Genomic DNA, 17,197 nt, shown 5'->3' with positions numbered 1-17,197 from the left:
TTTTGTCTGCCGCAATGGGGGTTTGGTGGTCAGGCACAGGGAGCTGGAGGTTGACACATGGCGTTACCTGCGGGGTGATGGAGTGCATTTGAATGCGGTGGGGACCGACTTGTGGGCCCTTGGTATTCAGGATGGTGTTCAACGAGCTTTGCGGCTTCACACCTGTGTGCTGTGGCAGTTGGGCGTCTTTGGAGGCGTTAACAGATTTTTGGTACAGTGCATAGGGTGACCCATCTAAGGTATGGAGCCCTCTAGTGTATCCCGGTTAGTAGTGGATTAACCGGGAAGTGGTAACAAGAAGGTATCAGTGGTGAAGTGTGTTTGTTCCCGAGCTGGTGTTGTTCGGCTGGGGACCGTTGGATTTTTGATGCTGATACCGTTTTTAATTGGAATTTTTGGTGCCTCCCAAGACCAACAACCCCTTTCTTATGTGATACTGGAGTATTTATGGTTTCATGTTTTAAAATGTTTATTTTGGTTATTTGTTAATAAAATGGCCTACTAGGCCACAATTTTCTCCAAGTCGGTTGTCAGTAGCATTTTGTTTAGAGTTAAGAGAATGGGAGTGGGTTCATTTTAAGACTAAGAGTGGGCCTCGGTTATACCCTAATCAAGCATCTCACTTACTGTAAATAAACCTGACAAGCCAAGTGTTGTATGGAAACAATACATTAGCAGTGTAGCCACCAGATCACTTCCACACACCCCCGTTAGTGCCGGCCACTTCTCCCCCCCACACACACACACACCTCATCCATGTTTCCTGGGTTCCATGCACCCATTGGCAGACCTAGGATTGGCATGGCAGGTACCAACAGGTGGAGGGAAGGGAGATCAGCGAATGCCCATTTGCTGATCTCCCCTTCCTATTTGATGACCCAAAAGCAACATGTAAAACATAATTTCCCATCCTGGTGTGTAGAGTGTAGATGTTTGCAGTTCCTAACCTGCAACATTTATCCAGTTAAAGTTTATATGTTTTATTTTCCAACTTGGATGAGAACAGTTATGTACTTATAAATATATATATATTTAAGTTAATATACTTAATGGTATTTATTTTAAGACATTTAAGTTAGTACATTTCAAAGTAAATACATTTATCATATATTTTATTTGTCATTTGTTAACACCAAATGCAGATTCTGCATGTGTTTTTTTTATAATTCAGTTGTAGTGCCTTGATCATGTGTGTGTGTGTGTGTGTGTGTGTGTGTGTGAACAATGTGGTACATTCAATAGTGTAAACATAAAAACCGATTCGAAATTTAAGAAATTGCTAATCAGACAATGGCAGCTTGAAATTCTTCTATTAAGCTTTTGCATCAGGTTTCTCAATCCTTTGGACACCTGCGCTTTGTGTGATATTGACTATGCCCCTCCCCCTCATGAGATTTTCAAAAAGGGGCGGAGCATGGGAGACCTTAACCACCTCTGGACCGGAAGATTTTCCCCCTTAATGACCATATTTTGCGATTCGGCACTGTGTTATTTTAGTGGACTATTGCGTGGTCGTGCGACACTTTACCCAAATAAAATTGATGTCCTTTTTTTGCCACAAATAGAGTTTTCTTTTGGTGGTATTTGATCACCTCTGCAATTTTTATTTTTTGTGCTATAAACAAAAAAAGGGCGAGACTTCCAAAAAAAAAAAAAAAACAATATTTTTCACATTCTGCTATATAACATTCCCAAAAAAAAAAATGTAAAAAACTAAATTTTTCAACATTTTAAGCCAATTTGTTTTCTGCTACATATTTTTGGTAAAAAAATCGCAATAAGCGTATTTTGATTGGTTTGCACAAAGGTTATCCCGTCTACTAACTACAAGAAAGATTTATGTCATTTTTTTTTTTCACTAGTAATGGCGGCGATCTGTGATTTTTTTGCGGGACTGAGACATTGCGGCAGACAGATCAGACCCCTGACTGACATTTTTGACACTTTTGTGGGGTCCAGTGACATTACTACAATAATCACAAAAACAAGGAAGCTACAAAAGTAGCTGCATTTGCCCAGGGGACTTTATATAAGGGCATCACACTTATCAAGACAAAATAATAGTTACATACCATATGGTTCAAGTAATTTTATTAAACAAATGACAAAATTTGTATTGTCCAATACAACAGGATAGACTGATTAATAATAGCATATAAATAATACAATTCCAACATAGGCATATACATGAAAACCATGATAAAAGCGCTGCATCATATACACTCTACGCATTTCTCGAAGTATAATTCGCTTCCTCAGGTGTGGATGCACATCATGCGTCCATAAAGTAAAATCATAGTGTAAGTAATGTATATATACATATATTGGGTATCTAGACTGTATCATGAGTAATGAGACAAATATTGGACAGATAAGCCATCAATGTTCTGTACTTACTGGATCAGTCTAAACAGGACAAAACTGGAAACCGTGGTTGGCCGGAAAGTCTAACCCGGGAGCCGTGGGGGGGGGGGGGGGAACCAAGGGGCGAAGGGGTGGTGAGGAGGACAGAGCTGGCGGTGATGAGGTGTATGCCCATGTATCTAAATACAGATTAAGAAAGGGAAGATTAAAGAAACCAATAAGCCAGGCAGGGACTGTAAAAATAATAAGTGTATGAGGTATGAATGACCAAAAGTAGTGCTGACTGGCAGGGTTAGATTATATAATGTATATAGTGTAGGGCAAATTACTTCAAAAGCCAAACACTGTTGCTTAAAAGTGAGGGCTAAGAAGGAAAAAATAATTAAAAAACAACAAAGTAAAAAAAAATGGACTCAGTTTTGACAGTGATAAAAAATGAAAACCCAGGAATGGTGCCAAAAAAGTGAGGCTCTGCTCCGTCATGAAAGTCCCCAAACGCTTGCATTGGGCGTCCCCCAACGCCATGTCTGCTGCCTAAAAGATGTGGGGAATGCCAGAGAGAGGTTTGGCCGCCGGGTGCGAAGGCGGTCTCCTCACTAGTGGCAGCAGATGTGTTGACCGTCACGCTGGCATGTAGCGCCAGCAGTAAATAGTCGGTGTCACCCATCAATCGTGGGAACATGGTGACAATGAACATCAGAGCCCCAATGTCCATACAAAAACAAGGAAGCTATAAAAGTAGCTGCATTTTCCCAGGGGAGTTTATATGAGGCACCACACTTATCAAGACAAAATAATACATACCATATAGTTCAAGTAATTTTATAAAACAAATGACAAATTTGTATTGTCCAGTCCAGTACAACAGGATAGACTGATTAATAATAGCATATAATAATAAAATCCCACATAGGTGTAGGGGGTCAGCCCCTTGAATGACTAAACTCCATTACACTGTACTTCTATTGAGAAAGTCCCACAGACTGTCATGCATCTTTCAGCCACAAGATGTCACTGTTGTTGTTAATGAGAATAAGCCACAGTTGTTGTTGTTGCTTTAAGTGAGGGAATCTTTCTGGAAAGGAGGAGGAAGCAGGAAGTTCCTGGGACGGTGTGGTGTCGTGTCTCGATGGCTGTGCTGAGCTGAGAAAAGGGACGGTATGCTGTGGCCTTGAGGGGGCATCTGGACTGTATAATCCAGGGACAGAGCAACAGGATCTTGCCAGAGGAGACAGAGCTGAACTGTGGTACTACGGATTGCAGCTGAGAACCAGAGAAAGAGAGGAAAGAACATCCCAGAGCACCTCAAGCAAGTTACAGAGCAAGGGGCCAGACTGCAGTGACCTCCAAGTGACAGAACAAGATAAACAACCTGCAAAGAAACCCAGACCAGTGCATAAGAGACTGCAGCTACAGACAGCAAGGAACAGATCCAGAGACCTTACTGCATCCACCATCACGGAGACTGAGATAAAGCAGCTGCACCTACAGAACTGTGAGTGTGCACCGGTGCTAACCTGTGGCAGGCCATAGAGCAGGTTTATGTAGACAGAGCGTTGCAGCAACGTGTCCCGGTTAGCGGGAATCAGATAGGATCATATAGCAGAGTAGCCTGTATTCCTGTGTGTGCGTTGGCGGGAGCGCCATTTTATGTATCACGTTGCAGTTAACTTTGCTGTAAGCCTATGTAATCTGTTATTACTGTTAACATCATTCTCCGGCCATTATACTCTGTTGGTTAATAAAGCCGGTTTCTGCTTCAGCCTCATTGTCTGCTGTACCGTACTTGAATTCCTCATTGCGGTCCCCTACTCCTCTGGCCGTTACAAGTGGAGCTGCGAGCAGGGTACGGTTACAGAGATGGAGGTGGCTGAAGGAAATGTGCATGATGCTAATGTGAGTACCTCAGGCAATGGTGGAACCCCTGCAAGGGCCCTCCCTATGGGCATGCTGTTTAACTTGCTGCCAAAATTTGATGGCAAGAACATGTCACTGTCAGACTGGGTGACAAGATTACAGAGCACTGCAAGAATTTACAATGTCAGCCCAGAGTTACAGGTAGAAATTGCTTTGGCTGCCCTGGAGGGTGAGGCCCGGAGCAGGATCGGAGCAATAGCATAGGGCCAGCATGACTAGGTGGACAGGGGAGTGTAGGGGTTAAGTTAGGAAACAAGTAGACAGTGGTGTCATGGGGGGAGCCTAAGTTGTTTAGTTAGCTTAGGGGGAGGTGGGGCTGGCAGGCAGGAAGAGGTGGGATCTGCTGGGGGGCGCCAAAATCCCCTCACTTGGCAGAAGAAGCGTCCCTGGTGAGGTGGTGTCCCCCTTCCCTCCCTCCTTCCGCGCTTGGTGCCCTCCTGCTGCTGCTGTCTGTGCTGTGCCTGGCTCCCTCTTACTTCCCCTGTCTGCACTTTGGGCTATCTGGGCTGTCCTCCCCCCCCGGTGGCGGCGGTGCTGCTGCTCGGCCAGGTCAGCTCTCTCCTTCCTCCTCCCCCCTCCCTCCTTCCCCCGCAGGCTGCACGCTCGCCGATCTCCCTCCGGTGGGTATATCAGACAGGCAGGTGTGCGGCTGTGTACTCCAGCCGGCCGCCCCCTCCCCCCCCGCTGGCTGCATGCTTGCCCGCTCTCCCTGCATACTAGGCTCTCCCGGCTCCTAGGGGAATGCGGAGGGGGCAGGCTTCCTTTCGGCTGTCCTGCTCTTCACCCTCAGCTAGCCCAGTACATCTACCTCGTGGTGTGCGGCGGGGCATCCGCACCCCCCCTTTTTTTCCTCTGCCTGCAGGCCTCCTCCCGGCTGCACGGTCTTCCTCTCCCCACTGCTGTGCTGAAGCTGCCACACAGCTGGCACTTGCAGCTTCCTCACCGCCCTGCCCACTGGCACATTATCACCCACATCTGCCCGCGGTCCCCTGCTTCTCCCCACCAGGATGGCCGAGCTGGACTGCTTGCTCTCCCGTCTCCGCACCGCGGCCGCGGTTCATGGGGCGGCCTGGGTCCAGGCTCAGGTCGCGGCGGTACTGGGTGACCAGAGCCCGGCTGCGACGGCGGGGGGGGCGGGACTCCACTCGCGCTCGGAGAACCAGGCCTCCGGAGCGTTTCTCCCCGGACTCCCCCCCGTGCTGGTAAATCTTTTAGGAGCCCCGTTTGGGACCCTCCAGGCCCACCGGCGAAGCGTGCCACTGCTTCGGCCGGTGGTGCCGCTGGGAGGAATCCTCGGCAGCAGTGAAGCTCAGGGGGTGGGAGGGGTAGGCGTGCCTCAGTTTCCCCTCCCCCTTCCCCTGGGCGGCAGTCAGGCAGGAATGCGGACTCCTCCCCTGAGGTTCTCGGTGTGGGGGAGGAGTCTCAGCGGGGGAGGAGCGGTGATGCGGCTGCCGGGCTCTCCGGTGCCTTGGCCGGCAGCCCCCATAGGTGTCCGAGATCCACTAGGCCCGGGGCTTCAGTTCAGCAGAGGGGCACGGGTCATGCCACGGCGGGCGCTCCAGTCTCAGGGCATGCTGCCGGAAAGTCATTTGGAGGCGGGACCGGTGTGCAGGGTTCCACGGGACGGCCACACAGTTTGCGGGCATCCGGGGGCAGGCCCCCTTTATGGCCCTCCACGGAGGCATCTCCACCTGCGATGGATCGGTCGGAAGGCGAGCTGTCGGGTTCGGATGAGGAGGCGACTTCAAGCGGCCCAGCTGAGAGGGCTTCCGGAGCAGCGGCTGGTGGTACCACCCCTGGGCAACCCGGTGAGTGTGAGACTTCTGTGTCTGTCTGTGATTCTTTACGTGAACTGTTGGGTCTAGGTGGGGGCAGCGCGTCGGGGTCGCGGTTGCCCACTAGGGGGGAGGTGGCATCTGTCCAGTTGGCGGGTGGTAAGCCTGCTGCTGTTGGGTCAGATGGGGCATTAGTTTCCTTGCTGTCTGGGCTGCGGGCAGCTGGTCGGGCGCTTCGACACGCAGGGGGGTGCTAGCCCCTCGCCAGTGGTGGCGTGGGTCCTGCCCGCTTCTGGGGGGGTGACGGCGGGGCTTGTGCCGGCGCCTGGGGCCCACGGGGCGGTTGGCGTACAGGCCGCGGCAGTCGTGCCATCCCCAGAGGCCGCTTCCACAGCGGTGGGGGATGCGGCAGGGGGGTCGGAAAAGGGGGCTGCGGCTGGGGACAGTGCTAAGAAGGGGGACACGGTCCAGTTGGATGACTCGGTGAGGTGCGAAGTCTATGTTTGCTTCGAGGGACCGTTGGGTGCGCATCTGAATGCGGAGGTCAGGGAGAAGATTGTCAAGGGTGAGTACGTGGAAATCTTTACTCTTTTGCCGCTGGAAAAATTTAACTTGGATAGGATCAAGCCGGAGGAGAACAAGAAGGAGAATGAGGAGAAGCGGCGGTATAGGTTAATCCCCCGCACTTTCGCTAACTGGTTGCAGGCGTTCGCGATTCTTGCTAGTGTGATTGGGGAGAAGAACCCCGAACCTTGTTCGGCTCTCTTCTTTTACTTGGATGCTATTGGTGAGGCGTACAGGGTGTATGGGGGTACGGCGTGGCTGCGGTATGATGAGCAGTTCCGTCAACGGAAGGCCATTCGACAGTCGCTGCGCTGGGACCACAAAGACATTAGCCTCTGGATGCGGCTTATGTCGTCGGCGCGGGCTTCCCCGCAGTTTTTTCCAGGGGGGGGTGGCGGTTCTTCTACCCCCGGGCAGTCGGTCAATAAGCGGCGGGGTTGCTGTTGGCAATTCAACGATGGTTCCTGTAAGTTCGGGGGGTCCTTTCGCTACAAGCACGAATGCTCGGGTTGCGGAGGTGCCCATCCGTTGTCCCGCTGTTTCAAGCGGGGTAAGGGACGCTCCGGGGAGCCTGGTCAAAAAAGGGACGACGCCGGTGATCTTGGAAAAGATGCTGCCTTTTCTAAGTAGATACCCATATAGGGCAGCGGCTCAACTCCTAGAGGCCGGGTTTTCAGATGGTTTTCGTATTCCTTGCTCCATGGCTACCATTCCCCCTCATGCGCGGAATTTGCGGTCCGCACTGCAGCATACTGCGGTGGTGTCCGACAAGCTAGCGAAGGAGGTGGCGTTGGGTCGGATGGGTGGAGCGTTTCCCGCTCCTCCATTGCCTAATTTGGTGGTTTCTCCGCTGGGTGTGGTGCCCAAAAAGGAGGTCAATAAGTTTCGTCTCATTCACCATCTCTCTTTCCCGAAGAGGGGGTCGGTGAATGATGCGATTGATTCGGCAGCCTGCATGGAGGCTTATACGCCTTTCGATGCGGCTGTGTTTTGGGTTCGGCGCTATGGGCGGGGGGCACTCATGGCGAAGGCTGATATTGAAGCCGCCTTTCGGCTGCTTCCGGTTCACCCGGATAGTTTTCACCTGTTGGGTTGCCGGTGGCAGGGGGCTTATTATGTACATCGCTGCCTCCCTATGGGTTGTTCCATTTCTTGCGCATTGTTTGAGACGTTCAGCTCTTTTGTGGAGTGGGTGGTGCAGGACGTGTCTGGGACGAATTCCCTCATTCATTATTTGGATGATTTCCTTTGCGTGGGTCCGCCTTCCTCCAACGTGTGTGCCGTGCTTCTTGCTACGTTGCAGCACATCGCGGCTCAGTTTGGGATTCCGCTTGTGCCAGCCCTACCACGGTGCTTAGCTTCTTGGGCATTGTGGTGGATTCAGACGCTATGGAATGTCGCCTGCCGGAGGACAAGCTTTGGGCTCAAGTCGAAGATTCAGGCTGTCTTGGGCCTTCACAAAATCCAGCTTCGCTCCTTGCAGTCGTTGTTGGGCAAGCTGAACTTTGCGTGCCGGATTTTGCCAATGGGTCGGGTTTTTTGTAGGAGGTTGTCGGAGGCCACGGCGGGAGTAACATCGCCCGCGCTTTATCCGCCTCAACAAGGACCATAGGGAGGACCTGCGACTGTGGCACAGTTTCTTGGTCGACTACAATGGGAGGGCTTTATGGATGTCGGGGCCAGTCAGCAATTTTGACCTGGAGCTGTACATGGACGCGGCGGGTTCCACTGGGTATGGGACTTTTTATCGTGGGCGGTGGAGCACGGCGCCTTGGCCTGCGTCATGGTCGGTGGCAGGTCTCCTTCGGAACATGGTCCTTTTGGAACTGTTTCCGGTGGCGCTCGCCATGGAGATTTGGGGGGACGCATTCCGGGATTTGAGGGTTCGTCTGCACTGCGATAACATGGCAGTGGTACAGGTGATTAACCGATCCTCGGCTTCCTCGCAGCCGGTGGTTCGGCTGCTGCGACAATTGCTGCTGCGTTGCCTTAAATTGAACGTTTTTCTTTATGCTGTGCACATTCCGGGGGTGGTCAACACGTTAGCTGACGCCTTGTCTCGTTTTCAGTGGGACCGGTTTCAAGAGCTGGCGCCGGAGGCGGAGCAACAAGGGGTCCCGTGTCCCGAGTGGCTGTGGGAGATTGCCTTGGGGTCCTCGCCGGCTGGATCCAACGTTCTGTGAGTGAGGCTACGTGGTCAGCATATTCCAAAGTATGGCTCGAGTGGTGGGAGGTGCTGCGTTTGGCAGAGCTGGATAGCGGGGATCCTGAGGTTTGGTGGGTGGTTCTTTATTTTCTGGCGCGACAGTTTGAGAAGGGTGGGTCGGCGTCTGCCGTGGCTCGCAAGTTGGCCGGCCTGGCCTTCTTGTTTAAGTTGCAGGGTAGTTACGATTTTACGAAGGACTTCGTTGTTCGGCAAGCTCTGAAGGGGTATGGGCGGGCCCATCGCCGTAAGGACGGTAGGCGCCCTGTATCCTTTCCCCTCTTGCAGGATATTTCAGCTACATTGGGTACGCTGTGTTTAACTGCTTATGAAGTCCTCCTTTTTCGGGCAGCGTTCTGCCTGGCGTTTTTTGGGGCCTTTCGGATTGGGGAATTGGTGAGCCCCTCTAAGGGTGTTTCGGGGGGCCTGTTGGCGCAGGATGTGTCCGCCTGGGGGAGGAAGTTCACATTTTGCTCTGTCGGTCCAAAACGGATCAGTTGGGTAGGGGCGTGCGGGTCCGGTTGTTTGCAATGCCGGCATCGCCTTTGTGCCCGGTTAGCAATGCGAGTGCTTTTTTGGCTGTCCAGCCGCAGGTGGGTGGCTCATTTTTAGTGCACGCTGATGGGGCTTCCTTGTCCAGATATCAATTCATCGGGGTGTTCCGTAAGTGTTTGAGGGTCTTGGGTTTGGATGCAAAATGCTATGCCTCACACTCCTTCCGCATTGGGGCGGCCACGGAGGTTGGATGAGGATGTGGTTAAGCGCATTGGTAGGTGGGATTCTAAGAGGTTTTCGTTGTATGTTTGTCCTCATCTGTTGTGATTGTCGTTGGGGATTTGGTATGTGCGTCTGTGTTTGTACAAGGAACCTGCGGGGGGTTTGCTGTTATTTTGCCTTTTGTTTTGTTTCTTTCAGGTGAACCGTGCCTCGTCTGGATATTGGGACACTCGTATGTGATTTGGGGTGCCAGGCAAGCAGATGTCCGTCCCGGTGGTAGACAGCTAGGATTTACCAGACAGGAAGCCTGCGTCCGCTGGCTGGGGGTGCCGGGTATGATGTGGAGCAGAGTGGTGCCTGAGGTCTATAAATTTGCTCAGTGGGGCAGGCATCGGATGGGCTGGTGCTTCATGTGGGGGGTAATGATCTGGCGTTTAGATCCATGCGGGAACTTATACGGGACATACAATTGGATTTCCTGCGTCTCCGTGTGTCCTTCCCGGACCTGATCATCGTCTGGTCTGACAATCGCCCGTACTCCCTGGCGTTTGGCCAGGTCGGTGGAGCATGTCAACAGGGCCCGCATAAAAGTTAACAAAGCAGTGGGGAAATTTGTCTGTCGCAATGGGGGCGTGGTCGTTAGGCACCTGGAGTTGGAGGTTGAGACCTGGAGGTACTTGCAGGGCTATGGGGTGCACCTAAATGCCGTGGAGACTGACCTGTGGGCTCTGGGGTTGCAGGACGGTATACAGAGGGCGTTGGGGGTGTGGAGGGGCACTCAAGGGTAAGGTTTCACCCTTGGCGTGCGGTGGCGTCTTTTTGTTGGTCTTTGCTGGCAGGTGCAAGAACCTTTAAGTCAAGATAATGGTTCGGGACCCACTGGTGCGTTCCAGTTGAGGTCAGTTTGACTGGAAGGAAACATGGGTACACTGCGGGTAGAGTGTTGTCTCAGAGCTGGAGTTTTGCGGCTGGAGGCCTAGTATGTTTAAATGGGCCCGCAGTGTAGTATTTAGTTGAACATTAAAATGGGGGGCCTCAAAGACCAACAAAAGCTTTAACTGTTTTTTGACGTTTCTGTTTTAAGGAATGGTTTTTCCTTTATGTTAATTTAATTTGAAATTGGTTAATAAAAGGGCTGCTATGGCCAATTTTATTCCACTTACGGTGTCGTCTCGATTATTGGGATAAGGTAAAGGTGAAAGGGTGCAAGTGGGTCGTGGGTTGGCCGTTTAGCCAGGTTTTATAGTGACATCTGTTCTACGCTAGTCATGTGTTCCTACAATCAGAATGCCATTCGGGCTATCCAATGCCCCGAGCACCTTCCAGCGGCTGATGGAGAAGTGTCTAGGAGACCTGAATTTCAAAGCAACCTTGATATACTTGGATGATATCATTGTATACTCCGCTACTTTTCAAGAACACCTAGACCGACTAGGACAGGTACTCAAGCGGTTGCGATCCCATGGCCTGAAAATAAAGCCAAAGAAGTGTCATCTCTTCAAGAGGAAGATAGAGTACCTAGGCCATACGGTGTCCCAAGATGGGGTGCTGCCATCTCAAGACAAAATGGCTGCAATACAACATTGGCCAGCGCCCAGAACACGGGAGTTGAAGGCTTTCCTCGGTCTGACCGGATATTACCGGCGATTCATCAAAGACTACGCAAAGATAGCGGGTCCTCTGAATGAGCTGCAGAGAGGAACAGCTGGGAGGCCCAAGGGTCAAAGTGTCCCCTGGATACTGCCAAGCTGGGAGCCCTGGAGCAGCGTTGGGCAGCTCGCCTTGCCAAGTATGACTTCTCGATGCGCTACCGCTCTGCTACAGAGAACACTAATGCCGATGGTCTGTCGAGGGTTACTTTTGAGACTCCAGTAGGGGATCTGGATGAACAAAAAGAGAATGAAACTCCAGACTTCCGCAGGTTCACACCTCCAGCAGTTGCAACACAGACAAGTGGGGAGGCCCGAGTGCTACCCAAGGCATTAGGAAGAACCAATGAAGAATGGGGCCGAATACAGGATGAAGATGTCGGACTGCGGCAGATGAAAGGTTGGGTTTCCCAGCGAAGAAAACCTGACAGAGAAGAAAGGAGCTTGATGCCGAGATGAAATCCATTCTACACCAATGGGATAGACTGGAAGTTCATGGAGCTGTTTTGTACTGCAAGTGGCAGCAGCCTGCTGATATAGAGGCAAGGTGGCAGGTAGTAATACCCAGAAGCATGGCACGAGAGGTAGCCAAGGAGGCTCATGAATTTGGAGCGCACTTCGGGCCAGTTAAGACCTTCCAGTGGCTGCAACGCTATGTATATTGTCCAGGACTGGAGACCACGGTTGAGGAAGTCTGCCGACAGTGTCGAATGTGTGAACTCACCAAAAGCATCGAACAGAGGGCACCCATGCAGCCCATACAGACCAAAGAACCGCTGGAAGTATTGATGATAGATTATCTTCTCGTGGGACAATCCGCCAGAGGTCCACAATACTGCCTGTTCATGATTGACCACTTCTCTAAATTTGCAGTGGTCACCCCAACTCGAGAGTCTGCAGCTCGGGCCATCTGTCAAGATTTCATCCGAGTCTACGGGTGTCCGAAGCGGATCCATTCAGATCAAGGAGCGTGCTTTCAAGGGAAAGTGATGGAGGAGCTACATCGACTGTATGGCATTGAAAAATCCAGGACAACTCCATATCATCCCCAAGGGAATGGGGCCTGCGAGCGCTTCAACCGGACCTTGCTTCAGATGTTGAGGACATTAGAGGAAGACAAAAGGATGCACTGGCCAGACTACCTCCATGAATTAGTCTGGGCTTACAATAATCGGGTTCACAACACAACCGGGTATACTCCATACATGCTATTGTTCGGCAGAGCTGGCCGGGAAATTGTTGAACTGAATTTAGAACAACCACAGGACTTAATAGAACGATCGACCACCTCATGGTTGAAAGAACACCGTCAGCGGCTCCAGACCATCCGCCGGTTAGCAGGCCAGCGTTTGCAAGAGAGAACTCATACTGACCGTCCTCCCCTCCAGGAGGTTCCGCTGCAACCTGGAGACCGGGTACTGGTGCGGGAGAAACGTCCCAGAGGCAAGTTGAGTGAGCGTTGGGAGGTACAACCTTACAAAGTGATCAGGAGAGTGTACCCCAATGGCCCGGTCTACGAAGTACGGGTGGAAAATGAGGAGTTTGCCTCAAGGATCCTGAGAATAATCCACAGTTGTTGTTGTTGCTTTAAGTGAGGGAATCTTTCTGGACAGGAAGAGGAAGCAGGAAGTTCCTGGGATGGTGTGGTGTCGTGTCTCGATGGCTGTGCTGAGCTCAGAAAAGGGACGGTATGCTGTGGCCTTGAGGGGGCATCTAGACTGTATAATCCAGGGACAGAGCAACAGGATCTTGCCAGAGGAGACAGCGCTGAACTGTGGTACTACGGACTGCAGCTGAGAACCAGAGAAAGAGAGGAGAGAACATCCCAGAGCACCTCAAGCAAATTACAGAGCAAGGGGCCAGACTGCAGTGACCTCCAAGTGACAGAACAAGATAAACAACCTGCAAAGAAACCCAGACCAGTGCATAAGAGACTGCAGCTACAGACAGCAAGGAACAGATCCAGAGACCTTACTGCATCCACCATCACGGAGACTGAGATAAAGCAGCTGTACCTACAGAACTGTGAGTGTGCACCGGTGCTAACCTGTGGCAGGGCATAGAGTAGGTTTCTGTAGACAGAGCGTTGCAGCAACGTGTCCCGGTTAGCGGGAATCAGATAGGATCATATAGCAGAGTAGCCTGTATTCCTGTGTGTGCGTTGGCGGGAGCGCCATTTTATGTATCACGTTGCAGTTAACTTTGCTGTAAACCTATGTAATCTGTTAACATCATTCTCCGGCCATTATACTCTGTTGGTTAATAAAGCCGGTTTCTGCTTCAGCCTCATTGTCTGCTGTACCATACTTGAATTCTGCATTGCAGTCCCCTACTCCTCTGGCCGCTACATAGGCATATACATGAAAACCATGATAAAAGCCCTGCATCATATAAAAAGTATAATTCGCTTCCTCAGGGGTGGATGCACATCATGCATCTATTAAGTAAAATCATAGTGTAAGTAATGTGTATATATACATATATTGAGTATTTAGACTGTATCAGCTTCCTTGTTTTTGTATAACTGTGGGGGGCGTGGCTTGTGAAATGATCACAGAGACCTGTGATCCTATATAGAAGGATCACAGGAGCTCTGTGATCATTGCAGAGAAAAGAAGGGTCAGCTGTGTTCACAACAGCTGCCAGTCCTTCTCTCTCAGCGGGGAGTGATCGCGGGTGTCAGGCGGCAATCGGAGTGCATCGGAGTCCCCGCTGCCCCCTGGTCTTTTAGCAGCCAAATCCTCCGGGGCTTAAGTGGTTAAACTGTATTAAGGTAATAAATTACAAATATTTGTTACTTTAAATTTGCGCCTTTTGCAAAATATTGAAAATCGAACAGACGCAAAAGTGTAAATATCCAAATTTCTCTAAAAATCTGAAGGTTTTCATTTTTCTCCTACAGCTTTCAGAATTTGTGAAAGATCTACAAAACTATACATTTTCTGAAAGCATACGAGGTCTAGAATAAAAAGAAGGTGCTACTGATTTTTTAGGCCACACAGAATTTGCGCAGATGTTTATCAAAGCAATATTTTTGTAAAAAATACACTAAAAGCATTACTGGCAGATAAAAACACAGCTAATTTTACAAAATTCCTGCTGAATTCCTACTAAATATAAAGTCTTATCCTGTGTTGAGTTAATAAATAACAAATCTTTGTAAATTTTACATTGCGCCTTTTTTGCAAAATGGTGAAAAATGAACGTACTTAAAAATTTCTCTAAAAATCTGGAGGTTTTCATAGTTACATAGTTAGTGAGGTTGAAAAAAGACACCAGTCCATCCAGTTCAACCTATGATGAGTGTGTGTATAAGTTACTATGTCAATAGTACATTGTATACCCCTGTATGTTGTGGTCGTTAAGGTGCCCATCTAATAGTTTTGCACCGCTTGTGGAAGAGAATTCCACATCCTTACCGCTCTGATGGTATAGAACCCTTTAGGCCACAGGTGGCAAACAAAAGGCCCGTGGGCTGAATCCGGCCCGCCGGGTATTGTGATGTTGCCCGAGGAGCGGCCCCCAGCCGCCAGCTGCTTTCTGCTGTCACGGAAAAAGTCTCCTTGGCAACAGGAGTAAACACACTCTCCTGCACTCTCCTCCTCCTCCTCTCCCTGGCTGTGTGTAGCTGAGCGCATGCGCTGTTGATTCAGCATAGTCTGTCAGTGGCAGAGGTACCTGGCGGCTCCAGTGGCTGTGTGTTCTAATCTGCATCAAGCAGCTGCATCTTGAGGGCAGGATTTTGAGGACTTGTAGCAGTAGTGGCCATGAAAGCATTCTGTAAATGCCATCTTAAATCAGGTAGGAGAGAGTACAGATGTGTGGTTTTCTTTGGAAGGTGGGGGGGAGGGAGGAGAGCTAAAGAGGTTTATAGAAAGATGTGTTTATAGGTGGGGGGGATGGGGCAAAGTGCTGGGTGCAGATGTCCGAACCCAGGATCAGCAGTGGAAATGAGATGTTGCACCAGTGGGCACAGCGCACCTCTGAACCCTGCACTCTGTACATAGTAGACCCCTGAACCCTGCTCTCTGTACGTCGTTACCCCTGAACCCTGCTCTCTGTACGTAGCGCACCCCTGCCCTCTGTACATAACGTGCTGCTGACCCCTGCACTCTGTACATAGTGGACCCCTGAACCCTTCTCTCTGTATGTAGCGGACCCCTGAACCCTGCTCTCTGTACGTAGCGGACCACTGAACCCTGCTCTCTGTACATAGCGGACCCCTGAACCATGCTCTCTGTACGTAGCGCACACCCCTGAACCCTGCTCTCTGTACATAGCAGACCCCTGAACCCTTCTCTCTGTACGTAGCGGACCCCTTAACCCTGCTCTCTGTACGTAGCAGACCCCTGAATCCTGCTCTCTGTACGTAGCGGACCACTGAACCCTGCTCTCTGTACGTAGCGGACCCCTGAACCCTGCTCTCTGTACGTAGCGCACACCTCTGAACCCTGCTCTCTGTACGTAGTGCACACCTCTGAACCCTGCACTCTGTACATGGCGGACCCCTGAACCCTGCTCTCTGTATGTAGCGCACCCCTGACATCTGTACATAGTGAGCTGCTGAACCCTTCACTCTGTACGTAGAATAATCCTGAGGTAATACTGAACTCTGCACCGTGTACATAATGCAACCCAGCTACAACTGGCCCTTTGATGGCAAATGCATTGCTGATGCAACCCAGCTACAACCGGCCCTTTGAGGGCAAACGCATTGCTGATGTGGCCCATGATGAAATTGAGTTTGACACCCCTGCTTTAGGCAATTTAGGTTGAACTGCTTTTCTTCTCATTTTACCAAATGGCCGTGAGTCCTTTTATATTCCCTTTCACTGAATAGTTTGTCACCAGTACTGTATTTGTACATTGATATCATATCTCCTCTCAAGTGTCTCTTCTCCAGAGAGAATAAGTTCAATGCTTGTAGTCTTTTCTCAGAGCTGTGATCCTCCAGTCGCTTTATTAGCTTTGTTGCCCTTCTCTGGACTCTCTCCAGTTCCAGCACATCCTTCCTGAGGAGCGGTGCCCAGCATAGATGAAAGTCTAATGGCCTACAAGGGAAGGCTCAGCTGGGTGCAATACATTGCATCAAAGAGGGCACGATTTGGCGTAAAAATCCTACATGCTATGCGAATCGTCAATGGGCTACATTTGGAATTCAGTGATATACACTGGAAAAGGAACAAAATTTGATGAAAAATACAGCAATTATGGAATGGCAACATCTTCTGTGCTTTCACTAATTGAGCAATTGCTAAATCAGGGCTATTGTGTAACAACGGAAAACTTTTATGCATCTCCTGAACTTTATAAGGTTCTACAGTAGTGATGTCGCGAACCTAAAATTTGCCGTTCGCGAACGGCGAACCTCCGCAAATGTGCGCGAACCGGGCGAAACGCCATAGACTTCAATAGGCAGGCGAATTTTAATACCCACAGGGACTCTTTCTGGCCACAATAGTGATGGAAAAGTTGTTTCAAGGGGACTAACACCTGGACTTTGGCATGCCGGAGGGGGATCAATGGCAAAACTCCCATGGAAAATTACGTAGTTGACGCAGAGTCGGGTTTTAATCCATAAAGGGCATAAATCTCCTAATATTCCTAAATTGTTTGGAATAACGTGCTTTAAAACATTCAGTGTGTGTATACGATCAGGTATGATGTTGTATCAATCAGGTAGTGTAAGGGTTACGCCCGCTTAACAGTGACAGACCAAATTCTGACAGACCAAACTCCCCGTTTAACAGTCAGTCAGTCCATTTGTACAACCGCAAACTCCCCATTTGCACAAGGTTGGATACCAAGCTAGCCATGTCCCGTTCCTTGTCCTCACTGACGTCATTGAAGGTTTCTTCCTCCACCCAGCCACGTACAACACCAAGGGTCCCCGAAAGGTGACAACAAGCCCCCTGGGATGCCTGCTGTGATTGGTCTTCCACCTCCTCAAAGCCACCTTCCTCCTCTGACTTCTCTTCTTCAGACTCCTCTCTCTGCGTTGCCACAGG

General features: G+C 50.3%; 1 protein-coding gene across 1 annotated transcript; it reads left to right on the top strand.

Annotated features, from left to right (window-relative positions):
• Positions 1-6,011: 6,011 nt before the first annotated feature.
• LOC309566905 (uncharacterized protein) lies at positions 6,012-7,250 on the top strand (the record flags this gene model as incomplete). Its single annotated transcript, XM_082272246.1, has 2 exons — positions 6,012-6,089; positions 6,279-7,250. The coding sequence occupies 2 exons, from the start codon at positions 6,012-6,014 to the stop codon at positions 7,248-7,250; spliced, it is 1,050 nt and encodes a 349-aa protein (XP_082128372.1).
• Positions 7,251-17,197: the final 9,947 nt, after the last annotated feature.

This window comes from Pelophylax lessonae (assembly GCF_965119305.1).
Source record: "Pelophylax lessonae genome assembly, chromosome: 11".
Lineage (NCBI taxonomy): Eukaryota > Metazoa > Chordata > Amphibia > Anura > Ranidae > Pelophylax > Pelophylax lessonae.
Note: the sequence above shows the minus strand (reverse complement) of the source record. Positions and strands in the feature narration are given on the sequence as shown.